The sequence below is a fragment of the Leptinotarsa decemlineata genome, unplaced genomic scaffold (genome assembly GCF_025532065.1).
Source record: "Leptinotarsa decemlineata unplaced genomic scaffold, Ldec_3_MD MMD2_P_RNA_scaffold_2, whole genome shotgun sequence".
NCBI classification, from domain to species: domain Eukaryota; kingdom Metazoa; phylum Arthropoda; class Insecta; order Coleoptera; family Chrysomelidae; genus Leptinotarsa; species Leptinotarsa decemlineata.
In genome coordinates, this window is record NW_027412529.1 from 19,067,429 (window position 1) to 19,093,729 (window position 26,301).

Genomic DNA, 26,301 nt, shown 5'->3' on the forward strand with positions numbered 1-26,301 from the left:
ACATTTTGAACAAGTGTATATTTTGGGTTTTTTCATTTTTAAATTTAATTTATGGAACTCAAATTTTGTAAAACTTACTGGTTTTGTAATGGCTTCAGCTAAAATGATCTTATATTCTTCATTGTTATTGTCAAATGTGGAGCAATAAACCTTTTACCACAATCTTGTCTCGAAAAGTGGCTTTCATAAGCTGGAATTTTAAGCAAAAAGTCACGTAAATTCAACTTTTCTTTGTCAATAATGAAGGTTTTTTGAAAATTTTCTCTAGCATCTGACTGGATTAAGCTTGAAGGAGACGCCCTCTTTTTTTGAACAACAGTGTCTAGCATCCGTCGATTTTCACCAAATACTAACAAAATAACTTTTGCAAACAGTGGCGTAGCGCGTAGTGGGGGCGGCAAAATTTCACAGTAAATAATAAAATATATTTTGTAAGTATTTCAACCATATCATATTTTAACGCAACTATAAATTCGAACCGACTGAAAAGAGCACAGAATTTTTCATTACTTATTCTGTGACGAATTCGGAAAATCCCCTTTCTTCGAATGATATTTTGTAGCGACGAATGAGTTGAGACAAAAGCTGTTTTCTTCGTTAGATAGAATAATTGTAGAAATTCATGAACGTTTTCATCAGCTACAGAAATTGACCGATAAGTTTGCTTATCTAACGCCGGCTATATTATTAGATCCAGACAGCACTAAATGTAATTTAGACGACGCATCTGTTGAAATTGACGAGCAGAATTTCAAGCTGGAACAACTTCGACTGTGGACTTTTGTTACTGCTACAGGCAACGAAAATAAATTAATTAATGCAGACTCACTTCAATTATTAAAGTTTATTGTAAAATATAAGCTGGAAGACACTCTGCCCAATATTTTAACCATGCTGCGAATATTTTTTTAGAGTTGCCATAAGCAATGCCAGCTGTGAGAAAAGTTTTTCGAAATTGAAATTAATTCAAAATTATTTAAGGTCGACAATGAGTACTATAAGACTAACAAATTTGGCTATCTTGTCTATTGAACAAGAGGTGTGTGATGCTATAGACATTGATGGTGCAATAAAATACTTTACTCTTAAAAAAGTAGACGTATAAATTTTTAACTGAAGCCGGGGTTTTATTTTTAACTCTAACAAGTACCTACTTATATTATTTTTCAAAAATATATAAATATTACTCAATTGTATCATCCTAGTTCTAATTAAAAAATGATTTTCGTTTTATATTCAATTCGCTAATATATTTTAATCATGTCGATTAAATAATACTTATGTACCTGTTATATCAATGGTTGAAGTAAGAATTTCTGTATTAATAAACGTGATTGTGAAACAAATTAACTTTTTTATTTAAAATCTAACCTGTATAATGCAAAATCATGATGACTATTCTTATCGAAAAGTTTTCTAGAATTAATATATATAATTCATAGTATACATTAAATTGAAATACCTAATTAAGAGGGCGGCAAAAATTTTTTCCGCCCCGGGCAACCTATACCCACGATACGCCACTGTTTGCGAACAACTACTCTATTGCCTTCAACTTCAACATGGTACTTGACAGTAGTCAGTCTACTTTTTTCACTAATTTCTTCCTTTTTTTTAGGTTCAACTAACTCTATCAAAGCTGATTTGAAACCACATCTTTTGTTGTAGTCATCCATTTTCCAATACTCTTCAAAAACTGCTTCACGGAATTTTTTCAGCGCACTTGATTCTACATAAATCTAAACTTTCTGATTTTCTAGCTTCGACTACTTTTATTTGTTTTGTACTACAAGCCTCGATTTCTAAAATTTTGTCTTTCATTTCTAACTTTTCGACTTTGTCCTTTCAAACCTTTTTGTCTTACTTTTCCACTCTTCTTAAATTGAATTTCATTCATTTCTATATTGAAAGTCTCTTCAGTGTCTGCCTGGTTGAGAATATCACTTGCTTCATCAGCTTGTCGTTCCTCTACTAAATTAAAAACTCGAGTCGGCAGTAATTCAATATATATCTTACTTCCCAATGTTTTACTTCTCTTACAAAGAAATTCTGTTTCATCCCTGATGAGTCCCCAATCAGGTCTCTGTCTGGAACGAAGTCTTCGTCTATGTCTGAGTCATCAGAATTGAATAGAGCCTCAAGTTCAGGCGGGCGAGTCTGAAGAAAAGGGATATACTTGCCTTTTTTTTGTGATCAAATCGTGAGGTGTAGTTTTTGAAATTACTTGCCTTTTGCCTATTTCTTTATTAAGCTTACTCTGCAATACTGTTCAACTAAAATGCGATTTACTTAAGTATCTCTTTTCTAAATGAGATGCAGTGGTTATAAAAAATAGTACCTTTATGAAAAATGTGTGTTCATAATTTCATAACTATTTGATAATCACCTAATAAATATAATAAACATAAATACAATAAAGAGTGTATTGTAATCAGTACCTACTGTGCCAGTAAGTAGGCCTAATCTATTGTAAATAAAAAATTCATCAGCAACATAATTGTTTTTTCATTTAAATTGACATAGGCCCCAAACAAATTTACTAATGCTTTCTCTTTCTTCCGGTTCATAGATGTTATATGTGCTTTTAACTTCATGACACAATTCCAAAATGCGCTGGGATCTTGAAGATGTAATGAAAAACAATTACATGTGAAAACCAACAACACAACTACTGAAAAATGAACTAGTCAAATCAGGTGTTGAATAGTGCAAAGTGTGTTAACTTAGTAGCTTTTTAGTGCAAAGTGTGTTGTCTTAAAATTCTTAGACTTAACACAATGAACGCAACTGGACATTATACAGAATAGTTTGAGTAAAGCGTAGTAAGTACTAGACCAAGACTTAACAACGCTTTACAAAATCCATTTTGTTCATTTGTAACTTATGCCAATGACGCACAAGTAAATAATTCAGTTAACATCTGAAATTGGACTTATCACACTTTACATACATGCAGATATAATTGTTGTGCTTGCAGCTGGTTCAATAACCGATTTTGAACTTGACACACTTTACGCAGCTGGCACAGATTTGAGGCTGTTGCGGAAAATAATGGGTGTAAGAATAAGGAGAAAGCAACAGCCCTTATACTGCATCACGAGGAAAAGACTCCTAAATTCTGCAAAATTTCAATTATGAAACAGTCTTTAACTCAGAATAGTAGTCTATCTTTATTGAACTTTTACATATCTGGTGAAAAAAACATTGTATGATTACAAAATGAAAGCTTACAGTGTTTTTTCTATAAATAGAAATTTTTGATTTATTTCCTTCAAATTTATGATTCAATTGCAGTATTGAACGTGACCATAATAATGTCACTTTGACTTTGAATACTCTGTTCATTTTGAGTTCTTTCCATATTATTTACTCTGTATAAGTTTGATGTGTGTTGCTTCGCTCTTTCACATTTCAATTTTTTCCTGTAGGCATCATCAGATTCAAAAGTTGAAGACATAAATATGTTTGCTCCCTCGTTAAAAGTTAATGGACTGTACCTCGATCTTATGACCTACATTGCGTTATCGAGCTCAAGGCTCGAGCTCAAGTCTCAATAACCATGACACTTTTTATGATTCATACATTTATGTCTATATTTGTATATATGTATTAAATAAATAATAATTTAACAAAACGGTGTAAGTATTTCGTGAATGATGTAAAGAAAAGATGCCTGTCTTCCTACAAAAAACAAACAGAGTGGGAATATTTGAAAAATCTATTTCCTCTTATACTTTTCAACAAACAGTCATATGTAAAATATAGCAATAATTTATTTTACTGCTCCTATGTTGGTTTATTAACAATTAATTTTCATTTGAACCCTAATCACGCTTTCATAGGTTCAACCACACCTGAATCAACTTCTGCTGCAACTGTATCTATGGGAATCTCTCCTGATTTTGTCTTTTCCCAGGCCTTGTCAAAATTATAAACCAATTCTAAACCAGGTTTGTCCAACAAATGTGGTTTGACTTTAAAGGATTCTTGCAAGTTCAAGAGAGCTACCTTGTCGCAGAAATTACAGCCAGTGATATAGTTGAATAAATCATCAGGTGTGTAAATATCAGGAACACCTTTCCTATTGAAAAACTGAAAGTTAAAAAAATGGATTAGATCTACATAATAAATCAATGAAATATTGTAGTACTAGTACAATGATGATACACCTTATATTTTCCTTTTGAGGAAAGATCAAATCTGTTAGTGAAATCAACATGAAACTTTTTAAAGACAAAAATATTTCTCACTGTTCGCAATCCTTTTTCAAAGAATCACACCCCTTTTATTATTCATATTACTTTTTCGTGAATGTCATTTTTACTTCAAAGCTCAATTCACTGGCTAAAAATGAACCTGACTAAAGTTTTGTAAGTGACACTTATTGGCAAGCTGAATGATAAAACAGACTCTCTAATTGAGTTTACGCTGAAAATGGGGACTTGGTAGTATACCTTCTGAACTGTACATATTCTTTAATAGCTTTATATTTTATTAAATTACTTTTCAGGAAGAATCTCAATATGGAAAGACATATATGCAATTTATATGCGTATATAATTTAAAAAAAAACAACTTTTTAATGCCATGTTGCCATTTGGTACCTTGTAAATTGATACATCTGAATACTTCATAAGAAACATTTATTGATAACTTCACTCCCTCGCCTCAAAGTTTTATTGGAAGCTTGATACTGTATAACAGGAAATCAAGAATTGAATAAATCGAAAGTATTTCATTTAGGTTGACAACTTCTGAATTTAAATGTATAAAGTGATAGTACAAAGAATAAATTGCAAATATATTGTTAAAAAGATTCGCTAAAATACTCTTCCAAACTATAATAGGGTCTATCAACAAGTAGGTTCTTCACCGCCTTTTTGAAATGAATGTTGCATAGATTTGCAGATCTCATTTCTAATGGTGAATGATTGAAACAACTTACCACCAGTATAGTAAATGGAATCCTTGATTAAATTCGAAGTTGGGATGGGAAGTCTAAAGGTATAATTGCTATTACGAGTAGCATAAGGAGTAGAAGCAAAGTTAAACTTCGATTTATGCATAAGATCCGGAGGAGATCTTACTCTTGAGTTGTTTAAGGTGTTCATCAAATTTCAGCGGATTATCAATGAATACACCGAGAAATTTTGTGTTTAAATTATTTTGTGATATGGCAGCGTCTATTGAAATTTCATCAAGCGAACATTTGAATGATAATTAGATACATTTTAAATTAGGTATGATTTCCTGTGTGACATTTAATATATGTAGTGTTCGCCAAAAAAAAGATACATAGGGTGTCAAAAAATGAGTTTTGACTTAACGATGGTTTCAGGCACTTGAAAACATGTTCTTTCATGTGAACTTCGTCAAACTTGCAAAAAAACTTTTTCGACATCTTTATTTGGTGATTGAATGTTCAGAACCATTAGCAAAAAAAAATACATTTCAATAATACACTGCAATTCACATCAGGAAAAAAAAATTTTTCATTGCTTTCACCTACTTTACATTAAAAATCAAATTCAGAGTGTCTGAATTCAAAATCAGGATAATTTTGTTTTCTGCATGTTATCCTAGTTTAGTAAAAAATTTAAACGAAGATGTTTCAAAAAGTTATATATTCTTCAAAAAACATTGATTAACCCATTCATTGATTATTGATCAAAAATGATGTCTTTTCTTTAGAATAAAAAATCTCATTGTTTTGAATAACACTCTAAAGAATTGTCTCCTTGTAAGGAATTTATGATTTCGGATTCATTTCTATCTTTGGCAGATTCTTCAAGTTCTTCGGTGCTGATGCGAGAACTATTAATTCAAGTTTTCCTCAAACCCAGCATACTCTGTTTCACAATTTTCTGATGTTATATTTGAAGCAGAACTTACAAAAGATTCATATTCATTACATACCGCATCATATATTCCATTAACCGCTTCAAACTATTTTTCGAAAACCTCTTGATTCTTTTTGAAATCGACCCCCGCGTTCATTTTGATAAAATAGAATTTATGAAAATCTCATGAAAATTACGAAACTAAAAGAAAATATTTGTGGTGATAAGATAGAAAACCCAGAAACGAAAAGGTTACTTTAATCAGCTGCACTGTAGCCCAGTCACAGACTCGATAACTGAATGATATCAAGACCAATGATATCAAGACCTTACACCCCACTGATGGCGTGTACATAGTAGTAATACCCTGCGAAACTTTGAATGCATTTTTCTAGAAAACTTTTTTTCATACACTATGTACCTTTTTTCGGCGAAATGGTATTGATAAAAAAAACTCACATTGATGATATTATTGCAGTCCCTGTACAGAAAATGGAAGGCATTTTCGTGACTTGGTTCCACAGACTGGCTTACATCAATGAAATAACACTCTTTATTGTGCCATAGAATGTTGTACTCCGATAAATCTGCATGAATCAGATTAGCCTTGTCAAACAATATTTTCATAGCTTGTATAACCTAAAAAAATAACTAGTTTTTATTTCATTATTTATTCTATTTTTATTTTAATATTCTATATTTATTCAGAAAATTTCAATGACACGAAAATGAAGCAAACTGAAGTATTACCTCATCATAAGCAACAATGTAGTCAGCTTCCTTCATTTTTGCATCTTTCAACTTTGGAGCAGGCCGATGATTCTCTCCGATAAAAGACATGACTAGAACATGTTTTTTGAGCGTTACAACATGCGGGCAAAGAATGCCAGCTTTCCTGAGTCTCATAAGATTTGCCATTTCCTTTTCTGCCCAAATATGAACGGTTTTCCTAGCAGTTTGTTTGCCAATCCTGTCTTTAAAACGATGGTCATCTTTAATGTATTTATCTCGTTGTTTAAATTCTGAAAGAGTAGTCTTGAACACTTTAATAACACATTCTTTTGGTAACTGTTCAGTAGCGAATGGAAATGCAGGGTCTGAGTCAGCATGAAGTATCACAGCTTCCTTACCTGAAAATTCAATAAAAAATGTAGCGAATGAGAAAAAATTATATTGTCTCTCAAGAATTTTTTGGTTAAATTATGTTTATTGTCCTGTTTATATATGTAGGGATAAAATTAGTTTGAACATTGTAACGTTCAATTTCTTGTTTTTTGGTAAGAACTCTCATCTGTTTCCAAATCAACCTGTTTCTTGTTCAGTGTAAGTACCCCTTAAGTGTTTCTGATTCTATTGATATATTTTACCTAGAACATAGGCAAGCAACCAGGCCATTTTGACCATTTTATGAAGCAACAATTCAAATTACAATTTTGTTGGCGTGGGTTTCATGATAATATCCCGAAAGTTTCGGAATCAAAACTGATAACAAGTTGTTTAAAAAAAATGAACAGAGAAGAATGAACTCGTCAAAAGGAATTGGTGGTGTTCATTCCATCTTGAGTTTTATAAGAAAAAAAAAACCTCATTAAATCTTAGGTTGGTGTTTTTTTATTAAAATCAATTCATTTTCCGAAACTATGTAACTTTTAGGTTTTTTTATGGAGATAAATTTATACGTGTGATAAGAGGCGTTTCTTATAAATGAATTGAGGAAAGAGGTGGCCGTTACAATAAATATTTCTATCAACGAATACACGGGATGCCGCTGATTATTTCTCAAGGCTCCATTAAGTTGACTCAAGCAGAAGTCATGTCAAGGAGGCTTCTGACCTTTCAAGACGGAACCACCTAGAAAAGTATGATAAAATATTCTCCCTAAATAACTGTGAGTTTCTTTATCATTTTACAAAGACGAGATTCCCCAGGCCTACGAATTCAACGACTTTCAAGGCCGCTACACTGTACAAAAGTTTTTGTTTGTTGTTTTGATTTTCTGTAACTTAAACAGCTGTTTAGGAAGTTCAATTGTAAGATTTTTTCTTTAGTATGAGAAACCCACAAAGATATAATTTTTAGATAACCTTTAGGGAACCTTCAAGTTTTGTTTTTCCCATTTAGCTAGTAAATTGTTGAATTTTAACTTCGGCACTTGTTTGTGCTTTGAATTTAACTCAAAATGATGCGGCCAACTGCGACCCACTGACGTTCAGTGTTTGTCAAATTCAACTTTTTTTTTTGAAAAAAATTGAAAAAGTGCATTTCTACATCGAATTTAAAAAAAAGTTACTAGAAATAGTTTTGTCTACGGCAATTTTATATCCATATGCCAAATTTTATGAAACTAGGATAAAGTTAACGTTTTGCTTATTTTTGACAGATATCCCCTTTATTTTAAAAAACAAGTTCGGTTAATTGGGTCAATTCATGTATACATAACAAACTCATCATGGAGTTTAACTTTTCTGATACATTTTTACTTATACGGACATTTTTAGAGAGAAATTAAAAATTTGCTATAAAAATTTTAACATGACTGGTGCAAAGTTTCAATTTCTCTCTAAAAATGTCCGTATAAGTAAAAATGTATCAGAAAAGTTACTGATGAGTTTGTTATGTATACATGAATTGATGACAATTAACCGAACTTGTTTATTAAAATAAAGGGGATATATGTCAAAAATAAGCAAAACGTTAACTTTATCCTAGTTGAATAAAATTTGGCATATGGATATAAAATTGCCGTGGACACAACTTTTTCAAGTAACTTTTTGTTAAATTCGATCTACAAATGCACTTTTTTAAATTTTTTCACAAAAAAAGTTGAATTTGAATATGACCGCATAATTTTAAGTTAAATTTAAAGCACAAACAAGTGCCGAAGTTAAACTTCATTGAAACTTTTCGAAAAATAAGTTTCCCATATGGTGCGCACTTTAATGGTGACACTGTATATACAGTGTGTCTCACTTCTCATGGAAACACCCCCGTATCTTCCGTAATATTCGAGGTAGAACGATGAAACTCTCAGGACTGATGGAAATGCTCAAAATGCACCTACCACCTGAATGGAATTGGCCAAAGTGATATACACTGTCCGCCACTCGCGATGGAACACTCCATTTTTACGGTAAAACATATTAGGGGGCAAAGTAGGCTCAAAATTCCTTCAGATTCGTGATCAGGACTACCAACTTACTACGAATACACTTTTTTCCTGAAAAAATTTCAGTTCTGAAAAATCCGAATTTGTCTCACTTCTTATGGAAACACCCCCGTATCTTCCGTAATATTCGAGGTGGAACGATGAAACTCTCAGGACTGATGGAAATGCTCAAAATGCACCTACCACCTGAATGGGGTTGGGCAAAGTGATATACACTGTCCGCCACTCGCGATGGAACACCCCATTTTTACGGTAAAACATATTACGGCGCAAAATAGTTCGCTTCCAATACCTGAACCCCTTCATTCTATCTGGAGAGTACTCTCAGGTATGAAAGATACAGATGCTGTGAGATGCTATCATCCATTTTGAGCCTATCTGAGGAAAATGTCACATCACCACATTCTCAGATTATCGAGATAGTGTATGAAAAATTTTCGATGGCGGCATCTATTATAACTGAAGAAGATTATTCGTAAAACTAATTCTGGTTGCTGAATATCCAAATTCTATCCCAACCAGAAGTGAGAGCTCTCGATTGATGAGCAAAAACTGCAAAAAATGGAAAAAATCTATATTCAAAGGTTCACATCTCGAAAACTGTACAATTCTGAGCTTTGGCTGTGGACACTTTCAATCAGCACATCAAGAACTACAACATATCAAATTTTCGGCAAAATTCAAGGCAAGCCATTTCTCATAAGAAATGTGCGGGGTTCTTTATCAAAATATTGAGGAAACATATTACCATCCGAAACAAAATTAATCTTCATACTCATTGCAACACCGAAACAACTGTTAATTTTTAAAGAAAAAATCGCACTCGGTGAACAGGTAGAATTTAGATTAATTTACCTACTTGCTGAATTGTTGTCTGAAATCATTTGAAGGGATTGAATTACATCAGTTTCATTGAATCATGCGGTGCCCTGAAATCACCATGGAAAACAGTTGCTCATTGATATTTACTGTCAACCTGACAATATTGTTGAAAGATCTTGTTATATTATCCCCCAGACCAGTTTTCATTGCATTTGTTGTTTCTAGTATTGTTGTTCTTTGAATCACCGTTGTTCCTGTTGTTTCTGCCGTGTTTTTGTTCCCATTGTGTTTATTGTTCCTGTATTTGTGTTGGATATTGTTCCTGTGTTCCAGTTGTTTTCTGTTCGTGAGTTCCTGTTCATATTTTAATATTTCTGAAGTTCCCACTTTAACTGATATCATCTCATTTTGATTGACAAAGTTCAACATGGCACGTCTGTCACTTCAAGCAAAAATTGAAATTGTTTTAATTGTTAGTGAAGGGGTGAGGTCTTATCGTGAAGCGGCCGCTGAATTTAATAGAAGACACCCGCTAGAGGTAGCTGTACACCCTAGAACTGTACATAAAATATATAATCTATTCGTGAGCACCGGCCAAGTAACAAAAGACAGAAAAATTGTAAAACATCATATTGATGATGATACAATATTGGCGGCTCATCAAGCTGATCCTAGAATTAGTTTGAGAAACTTATCGCTTCAACTCAATATGAGCCGCAGTAAAATATGGAGGTGTTTAAAGAGGCATAAAATGCATGCGTTCAAACCCAAATTTTCACATACTTTGCACGAAGGAGATGAAATCCGCCGTATGGAGTATTGTTTATGAATGCAGGGAAATTATCTCAATGACAGGAATTTTTTAAAGTATATTTTATACCACGAATGGTGTTGTATCTTCCCAGAACGTGAGGTTTTGGGCTGAACAAAATCCAAATTGGGTGGTGAATTGTAGAGACCTAATATCTCAGAAAGTTAATGTGTGGTGTGGTATCCTGAACGAAAATATTATCGGGCCATTTTTTTTCGATCAAAATTTAAACGGACGACTATTCGTTGATTTTCTCGAAAATGCATTTTCCGATGTGTTGGAAGAACTACCTTTGGATGTGAGACACAGATTTTTTAGTTAGATGGTTCACCAGTTCACAATAGTGGCATAAGAAGGGTTTGGTTGAATAGGAATCTACCTATGAAATGGATAGGACCCAATAGCCCTCTCGTAGTATGGCCACCACGATCCCCAGGATTAACTCCACTGCATTTTTATTTATGGGGAAACTTGAAAAATGAAGTTTATAAGGATAGGCCAACAAATAAGGAAGATCTCCTTGCAAGAAATTTCATAGAAGGCACGAAAATATAAAATTGTCAACAGTTAAATCATTTGAAATTGATTGTTTTGTTTTTTAATTGAAAATGTGATTTTGAAAGTAGTATTTCGAAAGAATTTTGAACTACATAACATTTTTCGCCACAAAATATCCTTGTTTTTTTTAATAATGGGAAAATGAGAATATGAACTAACATTAACCATCCTAAAACCTCACTGATTACATGTTTCCGTTCCTCTTACAAAATCACCATTTTCTCTCTTATTGAGAAGGAATAACTTTCCTAACAACAAAATAAAAAATGAATTATTTATGTGAAAACAAAAGTCGAGTTTCTCTTAAACAATTTCGTTCATGTTTTGATGGCAAAACCAAAAAAATAAACTACTTCAATTATTACGGAAGATACGGGGGTGTTTCCATGAGAAGTGAAACAAATTCGGATTTTTCTGGACTGAAATTTTTTCAGGAAAAAAGTGTAATCGTAGTAAGTTGGTAGTCCTGATCACGAATCTGAAGGAATTTTGAGCCTATTTTGCCCCCTAATATGTTTTACCGTAAAAATGGGGTGTTCCATCGCGAGTGGCGGACAGTATATATCACTTTGGCCAACTCCATTCAGGTGGTAGGTGCATTTTGAGCATTTTCATCAGTCCTGAGAGTTTCATCGTTCCACCTCGAATATTACGGAAGATACGGGGGTGTTTCCATAAGAAGTGAGACAAATTCGGATTTTTCAGAACTGAAATTTTTTCAGGAAAAAAGTGTATTCGTAGTAAGTTGGTAGTCCTGATCACGAATCTGAAGGAATTTTGAGCCTATTTTGCCCCCTAATATGTTTTACCGTAAAAATGGGGTGTTCCATCGCGAGTGGCGGACAGTGTATATCACTTTGGCCAACTCCATTCAGGTGGTAGGTGCATTTTGAGCATTTCCATCAGTCCTGAGAGTTTCATCATTCCACCTCGAATATTACAGAAGATACGGGGGTGTTTCCATGAGAAGTGAGACACACTGCGTGTATATATATATATATACATACATACATACATTATATATATATATATATATACAGTGTGACCCATTTAAAATGGAACCACCCCTGTAGAATGTGCATTTTTCGATCAATCTCAATTTTTTTTTATTGAAATATTAAGCATGAAAAACTGTATCTTGACACTAACTTTCACAATTTTAGTTTCATTTCCAAGGCACTCTATGGTTTTTTTTGTTTGTCAAAAACGGCAAAAGTTTATTAGGCAATTTTTGTTTTCAAATTTGACTACACCACTGGATTCGTGGTCGTTATAAATCAAAACTGTCAAATTTTCATTAAAAAATATTTGTTAACAACGAAGTTACAACAACTTCAATTTTGGAAACAAAGTATTTGTTTGTAATTTTTATTCAGATTATAGACATATTTGAGATCTGACAACACTGTCATCACCAAGTAGAACACCAGTGAATTTGTACAGTGAAAATCCGAAGTCAACAGCTCAATGCGTTCTACAGTTATAACTCCTGAAAATATGGTAATGTGAGAGATTTGTGGTGCAAGCGTTTTGTAATAAAAATCTGACTACGCCACTGGATTTGTGGATAATATTCCCTTAAAATCATTCATTTGAGTGTAGGTTACGAGAAGTGAAAATTAAAATAAAAAATGAATAATTGAATAACAGAAAATTAAAAGTTCATTTTCAAGTTACGCAGTAGTAGACCAAGTTCAGAATCTCATGTCATGGGATCTCCCAATTGCGCTTTTACCAAATCTTGATAGAATCTTGAAGTATTAATGGTCATACTTGTAAGCTTTTTGGAAGTTTCCCAATAATAAATAATAGTACTTTTGTAACAGCGCACCTGGAAAATCACATTTTATGAGATTCTGAACTTACTCTACCTTCTTCTATAGCTGATGAAAACAAAATGTATACAAACAAGTTTCAAAGTATTTATTCAACAATTAATTGCCATTAAGAAAAAACTGATACTAAAATAAACATTGATTTAAAACTAAACATTCAAATTTTTGTGGCTTCTACCAAACCTACATTAAGTTCAATACATTTATCGTATCTCTTCCGAATATTGTTTACACTATTTCTTATTTGTTGAACTGTAATTTCGGCACAAGCTTGTCGTATCCTTTGCATGAGTTCAGCTCGATTCGTTGGTCTTGTTCTGTATACTTTTTGTGTCAGAATACCCCACAGAAAAAAGTCTAATATTGTTAGATCAGGCGATCTAGGTGGCCATTCAATTAAGTCACTACCTCGTCCTATCCAATGATTTGGAAACTGGTTGTTTAGCCACTCTTTAACAATCCTCGAATTGTGCACGGAACAGCCGTCGAGCTGAAAATATAAATTTACTTGTTCCGCAAGAGGCATTTCATCTATTTCGTCCGATAATTGGTTATTTAGAAATTCCAAAAAATTTTGCCCGTTTATGTTTCCATCAAAAAAATATGGACCTATTATTCTATTTTGTACTATTCCACACCAAACGTTAACTTTTTCGGAATATTGACTTTTACAATTTATGATCCAGTGCGGATTTTCCGTAGCCCAATACCGAGAATTTTGCGATGAAACTACCCCATTGGTGCTGAAAGAAGCTTCATCACTAAACATTATGCAGTTTAAAAAATTTCTTGTATTCAGGTACTCGCCTTGTGCCCACAAACAAAATTCCATACGTTTCACTTCATCACCTGCCTTTAAAGAGTGAAGAAATTTAGGTTTAAATGCTCTCATTTTGTTTTGTTTAAGACATCGTCGAATAGTCTCTCTCGGTAAGTTTAAATCCAAACTGGCGACTCGTAAACTTCTGTTTGGGTGGTTTCTAAAATAATCTAAAACAGCACCTTCGTTTAAATTTCTTCTTCGGTGATTATTTTTTAAAATATGTTTGCTGACTGCACCGGTTTCTTTAAATGTTTTGTTAATTTTACTGACGGTGCTTCTGTCAATGGGAAGTCGATTTGGATGTCTGTGAATAAATATCCTAGCTGCTTCTCTTTCACTATGATAATTGTCCCCAGAAATTCTCACAATTTCAATTCTTTCTTCTAACGATAATTGCAAAGCCATTATTAAATGCACGTAACTAACAACTGTTATTTTATTTATGATTAACTGTCAAAATCACAGCCTACTGTTGATTTATTATAAAACCTTTGCATAATGAGTTCAGCTTCCTCAAATTATTGATATCTCCTCTAAAAGATTGTTTTAGCTGAGTTATGAAGAATTTACAGGGAACAATTTTTGTCCTGCTCTCTGTTTTATTATTGAATAAATGATTTCCATGCTTTAAATCAATTTGATTTTAGCGGCTATGCGGAAGAATGTACTAAGTACTGCATAACTTGAAAATAAATTTTTAAATTTCTGTTATTCTAGAATACACTTCTCGTAACCTACACTCAAATGAATGATTTTAAGGGAATATTATCCACAAATCCAGTGGCGTAGTCAGATTTTTATTACAAAACGCTTGCACCACAAATCTCTCACATTACCATATTTTCAGGAGTTATAACTGTAGAACGCATTGAGCTATTGACTTCGGATTTTCACTTAATATTTCAATAAAAAAAAATTGAGATTGATTGAAAAATGCACATTCTACAGGGGTGGTTCCATTTTAAATGGGTCACACTGTATATATATATATATATATATATATATATATATATATATATATATATATATATATATATATATATATATATATATATATATATATATATTAGTGACCGCGTTTTTATATTAACCATGTAGATTTTCAATTTTCTTTAAAAAAAATTAATAGAATTTATTGATTGTCATAACTAAGATGTATATACTATCCCGAGGCCATTCACTTGCACCTTCTTTGTGCCGGACGACGATGGACAGCGAATTGGGATAGACCACCTTCTCGGTCGCTTAAGATAAGTAACCATGGAATGAATGTGAAACACTGAAAATTGGGAACCTGTACTTTCAAAGAAATATAAATGTTTTCATCATTTTCGATTTCATTGTAGGACGGTAGCTAGTCGGGTTGACATGGGGGGGTTTGCTCTAGTAACTCAATCGACCACTGTGTGAATTGGTGGTTGAAGCCGCAAGGCCCGGACGATCGATTTTCACTTCCTATCATCCAACCCGTGTTAGAAATCACACGTTCAAAGGTAAGGCCTCGTTAGTTCTCAGCTCACACAAGTTATGACTTTTGAGAGTTGTCGTCCGTGGGGGGCGACAGCTGGTTAACGGAAACACAGATTTTAAAGTTTTTTTTTCAAATAGAATGTGTTTGATATGTGTATTTTTATGTAATTTGTGTGTAATCTGTGTCTGTATATACAGGGTATTCCATATTCAATGGTCTATTGAACGTATCTAGACAACAAAAAAAGATGAGTTTCAAATTTTGGTTACCGATGTAGATGACTGTGATCTATCATATGAAAATATTTTCATCACCGCATTGTTGCCATATCTACGTGTAACAGACATTAAGTTGGAAACTTGAAATGGAACACCCTATATATTATATCATTTTTGAATTCTGCCTCAAAATGCAAATTACTTTTATGAACCATATTCTATACCTATCTCTTACCGTTTTTGAAATATGGTATATTTAATATCGCATGAATTAACTGATACACCGAACTCAAATTTTGGCAACATTGAGATATGGTATGGTGGTTGTTATTTCAGAACGAAACTCAAATCTTTTTTCATACAGAGTGTCTGAAAAATACGTCTCAATTTGTATCTTTGATAAACGACCATAACAATTTTTTTCAAATGGAACACCCTGTATATTGTTCAATTTTCGAATTCAGCCAACCAATGTAAACAACTTTGATCAACTATGTCCTATACCTATCTCTGAAAGTGTATGAGATATGAACTATTAAAAAAAATACTCCTATGCAAGCATATAATTTCCAATAAAATCAAAAATCAAGTGCATAATACACACATTCTCAATATTTCAGCTATGCAAAAATGACGTAGGTTTTGGATCTTCGGAAATTTACTCCTTTAGATTAAAAATTATTGTGACAAACTGTAATTGTTTTTCCAAGAAATACTTTTGAATATTATTATTTCAACTTGATAAATTCAATACATACGGTGAATCTTTTTCTATTTCAAATCATCTACTCGAATATCAAAAGAGTTTTAAACATCAATTTTGAATTTTGCAACTGAATTTCAGCAAGGATAATAGTTGAGTCTGATTTAAAAAACAAAAGAATGAATTTGACAATAACTTATTTAAACAGTTCGACTGTCATATTGAAGGGTAGTGAAGATGGATGATAATAATTATTCGAACTCTGAAATCCTAAACTTGTTTTATATTCATGGTGAGTGCGCTAAAATCATATCAAGGACCTGTAGAAGATTTAATGAGTTATGTTCTAATTTACCAAATGAATGAATGAAAAACAATTCAGAAGACTTGAACGATATTACCTCAACTATGGAAAAGTTCGTGCCTCTAAAAATCGAGTGAGTCCGGTGACTGGTGATATGGAAAATGAAATGAACATTTTAGAATATTTTTATGCTTATCCTCGTGCATCAATATCTAGCACTGCAGTTAATTTGGGAATATCTCGAACTTCTATATGGAGAATTTTACAAAAACATAATATGCACGATTATGAATTCATTAGCCTGCAAGCTTTGTAAAGAGATGATCCATCAAAACGGGTAGAATTTTGCAAAATGGCACTAACATGGACATACGAAGATCCATACTTTTTGAAAAATTCATATGGACTGATGAATCACAATTTTCACGTGAGGGAATATTCAATCGTTGAAATAATCACTTATGGGCTTCAGAAAATCCCCATTTCATTAGACAAAGGGGATTCCAACAAAAATTCAGTTTTAATGTTTTTTGTATGCTCATGGATGATACAGTTTCTATTTACATTTATGAAAGTTTTATTCCGAAAAATATTTAGATATTCTGAGATCGACTGTGAATGATATTTAGATATTCTGAGATCGACTGTGAGTGATTTTCCATCGGTTGGATGGAGCTCCTGGACATTGCACACGTGAAGTGAGTAGGGAAGTAACCGATATGTTCGAAGATCGGTGGATAAGACGTTTGGGTCCTTGAATTTGGCCTCCTCAATCACTGGATCTGACTCCCCTAGATTTTTACCTCTGGAGAAAATCAAAGAAAAGATATAGAGAACACCTATGAATACGAAACAGGAACTGAAAGATCGGGTTACATGTGACTTCGAGGAAATCGACCTGTCGGAAATCCGCAGAGCCACGACTGATTACGTAATAACATCAATCCATGAATGTTTACAAGTGAATAGTCAGCATTTCAAACACCTGAGCTACTGAATTTTTGTCATGTCATGTATCAAATGTCAAATAATTGCAAAGATAGTTTCCCAATATCATCTCTTGTTTTTTTAGTGTAGAATTATTTTTTGTTATCAATTTAATTTTGAAAAATGTTTGTTTTTCTGTCGAAATGTAATGTTTGTCATACACCCACTATGAAATTTCATTCATGTATTCCATTAAACCTTTCTGAACTAATATAAAGTTATTATTCATCATTCGATGTGTTCAATAATACATTTTTCACCAAATTTTGTATTTGAAATGTTATATTTGTATAGAAGAAAAAAAATTATAGAAGAATTCTCCAACTACCATACCTTATCTCGATGTTGCCAGAATTTGAGTTCGGTGTATCGGTTAATTCATGCGACACTGAATATTAAAAATACCATGTTGTTGTCATAAAAAATTACAGAATAATTAATATTTAAAAAAAGGTGAGAGATAGGTATAGAACACGGTTCACAAAAGTAATTTGGATATCGATGTAGAATTCAAAAATGATATAATATAGAGGGTGTTCCACTTGAAATTTCCAAATTGATGTCTGTTACATGGGGATGTGGCAACAATGCGGTGATGAAAATATTTTCAAACGATAAATCACAGTCATCTACATCGGTAACCAAAATTTGAAACTCTCATCTTTTTTTTTTCTCTAGATACGTCTAATAGACCATCGAATATGAAATACCCTGTATATACAGACACAGATTACACACAAATTATATAAAAATATACATACCAAACCCATTTTGTTTAAAAAAAATATGTTTAAAATCTGTTTTTCCGTTAACCAGCTGTCGACCCCCTACGGACGACATCAAAATTCGTAACTTGTGCGAGCTAAGGACTAACGAGGTCTTACTTTTAAACGTGTGATTCCTCGCTCGCTGTCCATCATCGTCCGGCACAAAGACGGTGCGAGCGAACGGCCTCGGGCTAGTATATATATCTTAGTTATGACAATCAATAAATTCTACTAATTTTTTTTTAAGTAAATTAAAAAACAACGTGGTTGATATAAAACCGTGGTTACTAAAATCTATATATGTATATATGATGATTCGTGATTTTCAGAAAACCTCTTCAATATATGACAATTTTTCAAACATCAAGATGAGTATAGCGAGTTTTTCTATAGATCTAGGAAACAAAAACATTACGCAGTGAATTGTTTTGTTGAATCATTAGGCAGTTTTATATATATATATATATATATATATATATATATATATATATATATATATATATATATATATCAAAGCGCTGTCGAAAGCGCTTTTTGTGATTCTCACAGACAAAGTATGATGAGCTGTTTTGTCGGGTTTCGCTCTGCTCCGTGTTCTGTGTATTTTATTCCCATAAGGATTATTCTCACAACGTTTCGGCAAATGTACCAATGGTATGTAAAGTGGTGAATAACTATCTATCTATCTATTATATTTGACACGAAACCATCATTTTCTTTTCTATTTTGTTCATAAATAATCCAGTATATGGTGACCTTATTCTCTCCACGAAATGTCACTTGTAAGGGTGCAAAACATTTTTTAAAATAACCAATTTCAGAGGCAAAGGAAAAGGAAAGAGTGAACTGCCTTCATACATACGTACACAAATTTGAGTAATTTTTCAATAACTCTGGAAAGATTACAGGCAAATTGAAACAAAAAATATATAATTCTTCCACAGTGGCAACAAATTTAAACGAAACAGAAATCAAGGTAATAAATAACCTACCTAAAATAAACTAACAACAGCCGAACTTCCTGTTAATATCACTACTTTGTATTCATATAGGGGCATTTCTTTTCATGTAGATAACGAGAATATACACTGGATCTATCATAATAATACTCACCAATGCTTATGACACCGTTCACTCTTTCAAGAAGCTGATTATTTACCATCTTATAAAGGAGCAACCTGGTATATTCATCCATACCAAATACTGCGGTGGCGTGTTCTTCTTTTTTATCATGAATTTTATGTCTTCTAGTTTGTTCATGTTTTGAATGCACTCTCAAACTGAAATCATAAAAACCTATTGATAAAAGTTACCTAAATGGATGCTAAAGCAAAATTAACTTTCAACCAACGATGTACCAAAAAGAGAGTGATACTACTACAATTTACAAACCAAGAAACTAGGCCTACCGATCACAAATTTACCATCTTTATAGAAAATTGTAAAACAATGGTTCTACACTCTTTGAAGATTCGGTATATGATAATCGAAGGTAATATCCCACTCCCTCTCACCGGCTCCGTAGAGGCATACTTTCAAAGTTTTGTCAAGGACAAGAATAGATGGTAATCTGAGCTTGTCATAGAGTATAGAAATACAGTAATAAAAAGATAGAGAAGATAAACGGTATTGGAGAGAGAGAGGTGAATTTTTAAACCAATTTAAAACCCACCACCTGCAGGAAGGGTTTGCTACTTTTAATACTTTTGCAATGAATCTATTATTATTACAAAATTTTCATTATGTTTTAACCCTGAAATAAACTCGTATATTCGAAATATTTTTGGCAAAGATTGAATGATTAAAAAATCAGAATTCCATAAAAACCAGTAGAATCACCTGTTGAACACTTTATTGGATATCTTTAGATCGATATTCTCTCCATCCCCTGTGTGAAACTCTGGAGGAAAAGAAAGTAATTTACAAGCATTTCTTCTGCCACTCATAACACCATCATGTTTTGTAACCATTTTGCCATCCTGTTGCATTTTGTAACCACACTGTGGAATAGATGCAAATTCCCTTTGAACAGAATCATATCTGTCCCAATCCTTCCTGTCTCTAATATCTACAATCTCTTCTTCTTCAGAATCACTCTCAAAATCTGAAAAAAATCTTGTTCAAAAATACATTATTAACAACTTTCCAAAATTGAGTAGGAATTAACCGGAAAAGATTGAATTTTATATATTTGTTATATATATATATAGTGAAAATCATAAATTATTTATTATTTGTCTATATCGTTCCCCATTATCCAGTGAAAATCGTTTTTTAGAAAGACTGGAAGTCTTGCTATCACAGATTCCTTATAATGCGACTGTAATTCTCACTGGAGATTTCAATATAAATTTTAAAGACAAAGCCTCAATGTCAACAAAATCGTTAGAAAATTTATTAATCAGCTTCAATTTAGAGATGCATGTTGAATTGCCAACACGTCACTCAAAATATTCTAGTTCTATAATTGACTATGTTTGTTCTAACATGAAGGGTATCAAATGCGACGTCATCAATGCAGGTCTATCGGATCATGAAGCAGTAATGTTTTATTTACCTCAGACATTTGAAAAAAGTAGTAGAAAAAAATATATGGGTAGGATATTTAGCAAGAAAAACTTTGATGGATTTAAGAAGAATTGTAATATGCTCAACTGGGATCAAGCAATGATATGTAAGGATCCTTTATCCAAATTTCATTCAATTCTTTCTGATGTATTTAATATAAGCTTTCCTCTTAAGCTAATCAAGAAAAAAGCTAAAAAACCCTGGTTGACAAAGGGTATCAAAATTTCAGCGAAAAATCTACGATCCCTACATATGATTAGAAAATTTGCCAATGAAAATGAAATCTTCACTTCTTTTTATAACAAGTATAGGTCCATTTATAGAAAAACCTTGAAAATGGCTAAGAAGGTATACTATAGGAACAGAGTAGAAAATGCAAGTCACAGGCAAAAAGAGAGCTGGAAAATTGTCAATGACTTCAGAGGTAGAAACAACTCTGCTCCTGTGAAAACAAATTTAGAATGCAACGATATCAATGAATATTATTGCTCAGTTGCAGAAACTGTTTCTAAACAGATTATTTCCTCAAAGGATCCACTGATTTATTTAAATCACATCTCTGTTTCTGAATCTTTCTTTTTCACGCCTACGGATACAGTAGAGATGAAACAAATCTTTAATGAAATGAAAAATAAAAATGCATCTGGGTGGGATGACTTATCTATAAAAATATTTTCACATCTTCCCGACTCGGCTATTATGGTACTAGTTGAATCAGTAAATGTTTCATTTGCAACAGGAGTTTTTCCATCATGTTTAAAAAACGCAATAGTAATTCCAATACATAAGGGGGGTGATACTGATAATCCCGCAAATTTCAGACCAATTTCAATGTTACCCACACTTTCAAAAATAATAGAGAAACTCGTGAAAAAAAGAATAATGGCCTTTCTGAATAAGCATAACACTATTATTTCTACACAATTCGGATTTCAAAGAGGGAAAGGAACAAATGATGCAATTTTCAACCTTCTTCAAAACGTTTACCTGAATCTGAATGATAGGGAAGTTGCAGCAGCAGTTTTCTGTGATCTGACAAAGGCTTTCGACTGTGTTAATCACAAAATTCTGTTGCAAAAATTAGAGAAATATGGGTTTAGAGATGTAGCAATCCAGTGGTTTGAGTCTTATTTATCCGGACGGAGTCAAAGCGTATTTCTTCAAGGCAACTTATCACACAAATTAGAAATTAAATGGGGGGTACCTCAAGGATCAGTTCTGGGACCCACCCTTTTCTTAGTCTATATAAATGATCTAGCCTCAATTGATATTTCCGGAGAGTTCACTCAATTTGCAGATGACACCACAATACTTTGGCATGATAAAAATGGCACACAATTGCATCAAATGATTGAGAATGATATTAGAAAAGTTAAAGATTGGTGTGATGCTAATAGGTTGTCTTTCAATATATCAAAAACTAACATCCTAACTTTCAAATGTAATCTTCAAGAACTTCATATAGGAAATCAGGTGATAAGTTATATGTCGGAAACAAAATTCCTGGGTTTATATATAGATGATAAATTGAAATTCGAAAGTCACATTGAAAAACTCAGAAGAAAATTGGCATCAGGATGTTTCGCTGTAAGAACCATTTCATGGGAACTTGGTGTAGATATGGCAAAAAGTGTGTATTATGCTTTAATCGATTCACATTTGAGATATGGAATCTGTTTTTGGGGATCATGTAGTCGATATGTCTTCAATATGATTTTTGTTTTGCAAAAACGAGCAGTAAGGTATATGTGCAAAGCTAAATTCCGGGATTCTTGCAAGCCACTCTTTATAAAACATAAAATCTTAACATTACCTTGTATTTTTATCTTAGAATCAGTATGTCTCATGCATAGCAAATTTAAAAACAAACCTCATGAATTGTCTCAATACAACACAAGACAAGCACTAAATATAACCTTACCAATTCCAACATCGACACAAATAAAAAATTCCATATTTTATAATGGTAAAAAATTATTCAATCACCTACCAAATGAGATAAAAATTTTAGATAGCAAAAAACAATTCAAAAGTACCGTAAAAAAACTTCTATTGACGAAGGCTTTCTACTCATTAGATGAATTCTACTGTATGAACTTTTAATGCGTGAAATTCGACTTCGTTATACATTATTATTTAATTTGTTTCAGTGATACTTATATTTTATTTATATTTATATGAACTTCATTTTATATTTACACCTCTTTGTTGTTAATATTCGTACAAAGCAAATTTTTATTGTGACAATTTTAATATTTTATGTACATGCATTGTATAATTGCACATGTTGTTGTTAAGTGTTTTAGAGTTATATATGTATATGTGTGTGTATGTGTATGTATGTATATGTGTATATGTATGTATGTGTATATATGTATATAAAATTGTGATCATTTTTATTATTTTCATGTACTTATATTTCATATTTTGTATTTTATATTTCATATTTCATATTTTGTTGACCAGTACGAGGATAATGTATCAAATTTCCTTTGACTCAGATGTGCGTCTATCGTAGTCCAATTATAATTATTATCACTTTTTCTACCTCACTATTTATCATATCGATATATATCTAAAGGTGATTGTTGTGTTATTTTGTTCTTTTATTTTGTAAACGACTTTGTCAATGAGAATTATGTTCTTCAGACAATAAAGTATATTTTGATTGATTGATTGATTGATAGAAGTTGGGTAAAATGTCATTTATGCAGGGTAGAGATTCAAAAAACAGGCTAAAAGTGAGACAAACCAGTTTCATTATAATAATGTCAACTACTGTACAACTACTGAAAATGTGTGAAACAGATCAAATTTTCAACTCACAAAAAATAATTAAAAACTGAAAACAATTTTTCTTGAGATCAATCAAGAGTTTTCCTGAATAAAACGGCAGTTACATGGCATTTTTTTTCCATTTCCAAGGATCCAAAAGTAAATTAAAATTTAGAACTGGAAGTTTCACTTAAAGTAGATATGTTTATCGACACAAATGAAAATAAAATTCCATATCAAATTGAAACGTTGTATGGAAGAATGAAAATATCTTGATATATTGAAAAACCGAGCACAAACACCACACACTTATGATTCAACACCAGACAGCGCCGCTTTGACCCGCCAGGTCTCATCAGTGGTGCTAGGCTGAACCACAGCTGAGGAACAAACCTGCTTGAGTAAGGTCGACATCTCCCCTTAAGAAGACGCCATCTATGGAATCGGCAGGGAACTTAATCCTCGAATATAAAAGATAAACGTGGTTCCCCAAGGTGATCATTTGTCCTTCTGGTAAACATCAGTCCAAAGGGTAAGGGAGCCAGGCTCCAACCTGTCTAAATTCAAGATGACCTTCCGCCAAGGTGATCAGTTGCAAAGCCAAGATTCAACTCGCTCGCCGACGAGATTCATTCTCTGCCTCTGCAAGGCATAAGGTTGAAAACCAGAGCCCAAACACAATACATCATCGCTCGCTGTCTAATGCGAAAGTGATCATTTTCTAAGAGATTGAATATTGGTTGTATATCGGCGTAGCACTCGTGGCAGTAGTAGCAGTCTGGTTTGTTATTGTTACTTTGACGAATAAACAGTTTGTCGATTTTATTGATTACGGAAAAAAAGAAAAAATTGTCCAGAGCGGATTAATTATCGAAAGTCACGCAAAAAGATGAAGTTAAAATATGCTGCTACATCACATTCTCAAACAAAATTAAATTTTTGTAAAACTTTTAATTCGTAAGTTCTTAATTTTCAATTGAAGATCCGAAATCGTATTCATCATGGAAATTTATACATTTACAAAGAAACAAAAGAACAGTTAATTCAAACTCAAAGTTGTGTAGAGGAATCGGTGCCAAATAAACCTGACATTACGGAGAGTACGGTCAGTACGGAGTCAACATTTCTTGATGTTCCATCTACATCAACCGATATAGTAAGAACAAAATCCGATTTTTCATTAGGTTCTGCTGATTTAACATTTACGGAGATAGATTATAATTCGGATTTGGATAGTGATAGTACTTAAGAACAAGACGATTCTGATAAGATGTCTGCTGAGAATGAAGGTGGAAAAAACATTTTGTTTTTACATGGATCATTTTATAATTGATATTTCAATTTTGTAGGTATTCACCTTTCTGTCGATGAACATGCTTATCCCGTCGACCCATTTTGATCCTGGAAATATTGCGTCAACTAATTTTAAAAGTGATGCACTGTTTGGAACCTTTGGTGTAGTAATGAATATTACTGGAGTTTTTTTCCAACACCAAACCGTTATTTTAACACCTCGACACGTGTTTCGATCACCAAGTGATCATCTTCAAGAGGAAGATTAATTTTCCTCTTGAAGATGATCATTGTTTATTACTGAAATATTTCTTTTATTATAGTTTTGTGATATTATTTCTTTTCTTAATGGAAAATACAGTATTACTTAAAATACCTATGCCTTTATACTGAATCTTGGCGCCAGTTATGGTGTGCCCACCCGCCCTTAATTTTCAGAATCGCCACTGTTTCTTTGGTACTGATATATTCCACCTCAATTTCTTCTGAAGATATCATTTGTCTGATGTAACGGTGTCGAACATTTGTTTTGTTTTTCCATGGTATCCTTCAGTTCGTGCTAAATTTAATATGCTTTGATTGTCGCAAAATAGAACTGCGCCTATTTTGTCGTTTGACCAAAAATAGCTTCCAATACAACTATTTGTTTCTCCCAAGCCTTTCCTCTTGAAATTTTTGTTCACTTCCTTTTTCAAATAGCAATGAAGTCAAGATAGCGGTCAAGCCAGGTGGTGAATCAGATGTTCTAATAGTAAATGATGAAACTTTTGGTGAAAAAACAATTAAATGTTGACAAACACAAACTAACAAACATGTGTGGTGTGTGGAAACAGCTACCATGTATCAAGTGCTGCAAAAACCAAACTGTTGTACTTTCAACATGAAACAAGTCCGGAAGATGAGGAGACAAATGAAATTAGGAAGCTGAAAATATTCAGGGAAAAAGATGATAAATATGTTCTGCTCGTGAAAAATAATGAAACTACTATAAATGAATATTAACTTATTGCAAAAGAAGATCGACTCATTAAAAGTGGAAACAAACAAAAAATCACAGCCAACAGAAAAACATAAATACAGTGATATGGTAAAAGCAAGCATACAAATAGGCACAAGCAATAACTTACCCAGTTCTTAACAAGGGAGTTCCACTCAAACTAATATGGAGATTGATGACTCACAGGGAGAAAATATAAAACGACTTGAAAACATTCAAATGAGGAAAATGACCGAAATCATAAATCTGACAGATATACTGATTAAGTGATATAGAAATAAAATACTTTGTCTAATTTCCACTTACTTAATGTATTGATATTAATAAACAAATTAGATATACTGATAATGGAACTGAGGAAAA

General features: G+C 32.6%; 1 protein-coding gene across 1 annotated transcript in view; it reads right to left on the reverse strand.

Moving 5' to 3' along the window:
• Positions 1-3,704: 3,704 nt before the first annotated feature.
• The window catches only part of LOC111507611 (serine/threonine-protein kinase RIO3), a 28,493-nt gene continuing 5,896 nt past the window's right edge, over positions 3,705-26,301 (reverse strand). The window contains exons 2-6 of the mRNA XM_023162957.2: positions 20,145-20,409; positions 19,419-19,585; positions 6,591-6,970; positions 6,300-6,479; positions 3,705-4,092 (exon numbers count right to left, since the gene is read on the reverse strand). Coding sequence (XP_023018725.1) covers positions 3,829-4,092; positions 6,300-6,479; positions 6,591-6,970; positions 19,419-19,585; positions 20,145-20,409 — 1,256 coding nt within the window. The 3' untranslated portion in view covers positions 3,705-3,828. The remainder of the gene's footprint in view (positions 4,093-6,299; positions 6,480-6,590; positions 6,971-19,418; positions 19,586-20,144; positions 20,410-26,301) is intronic.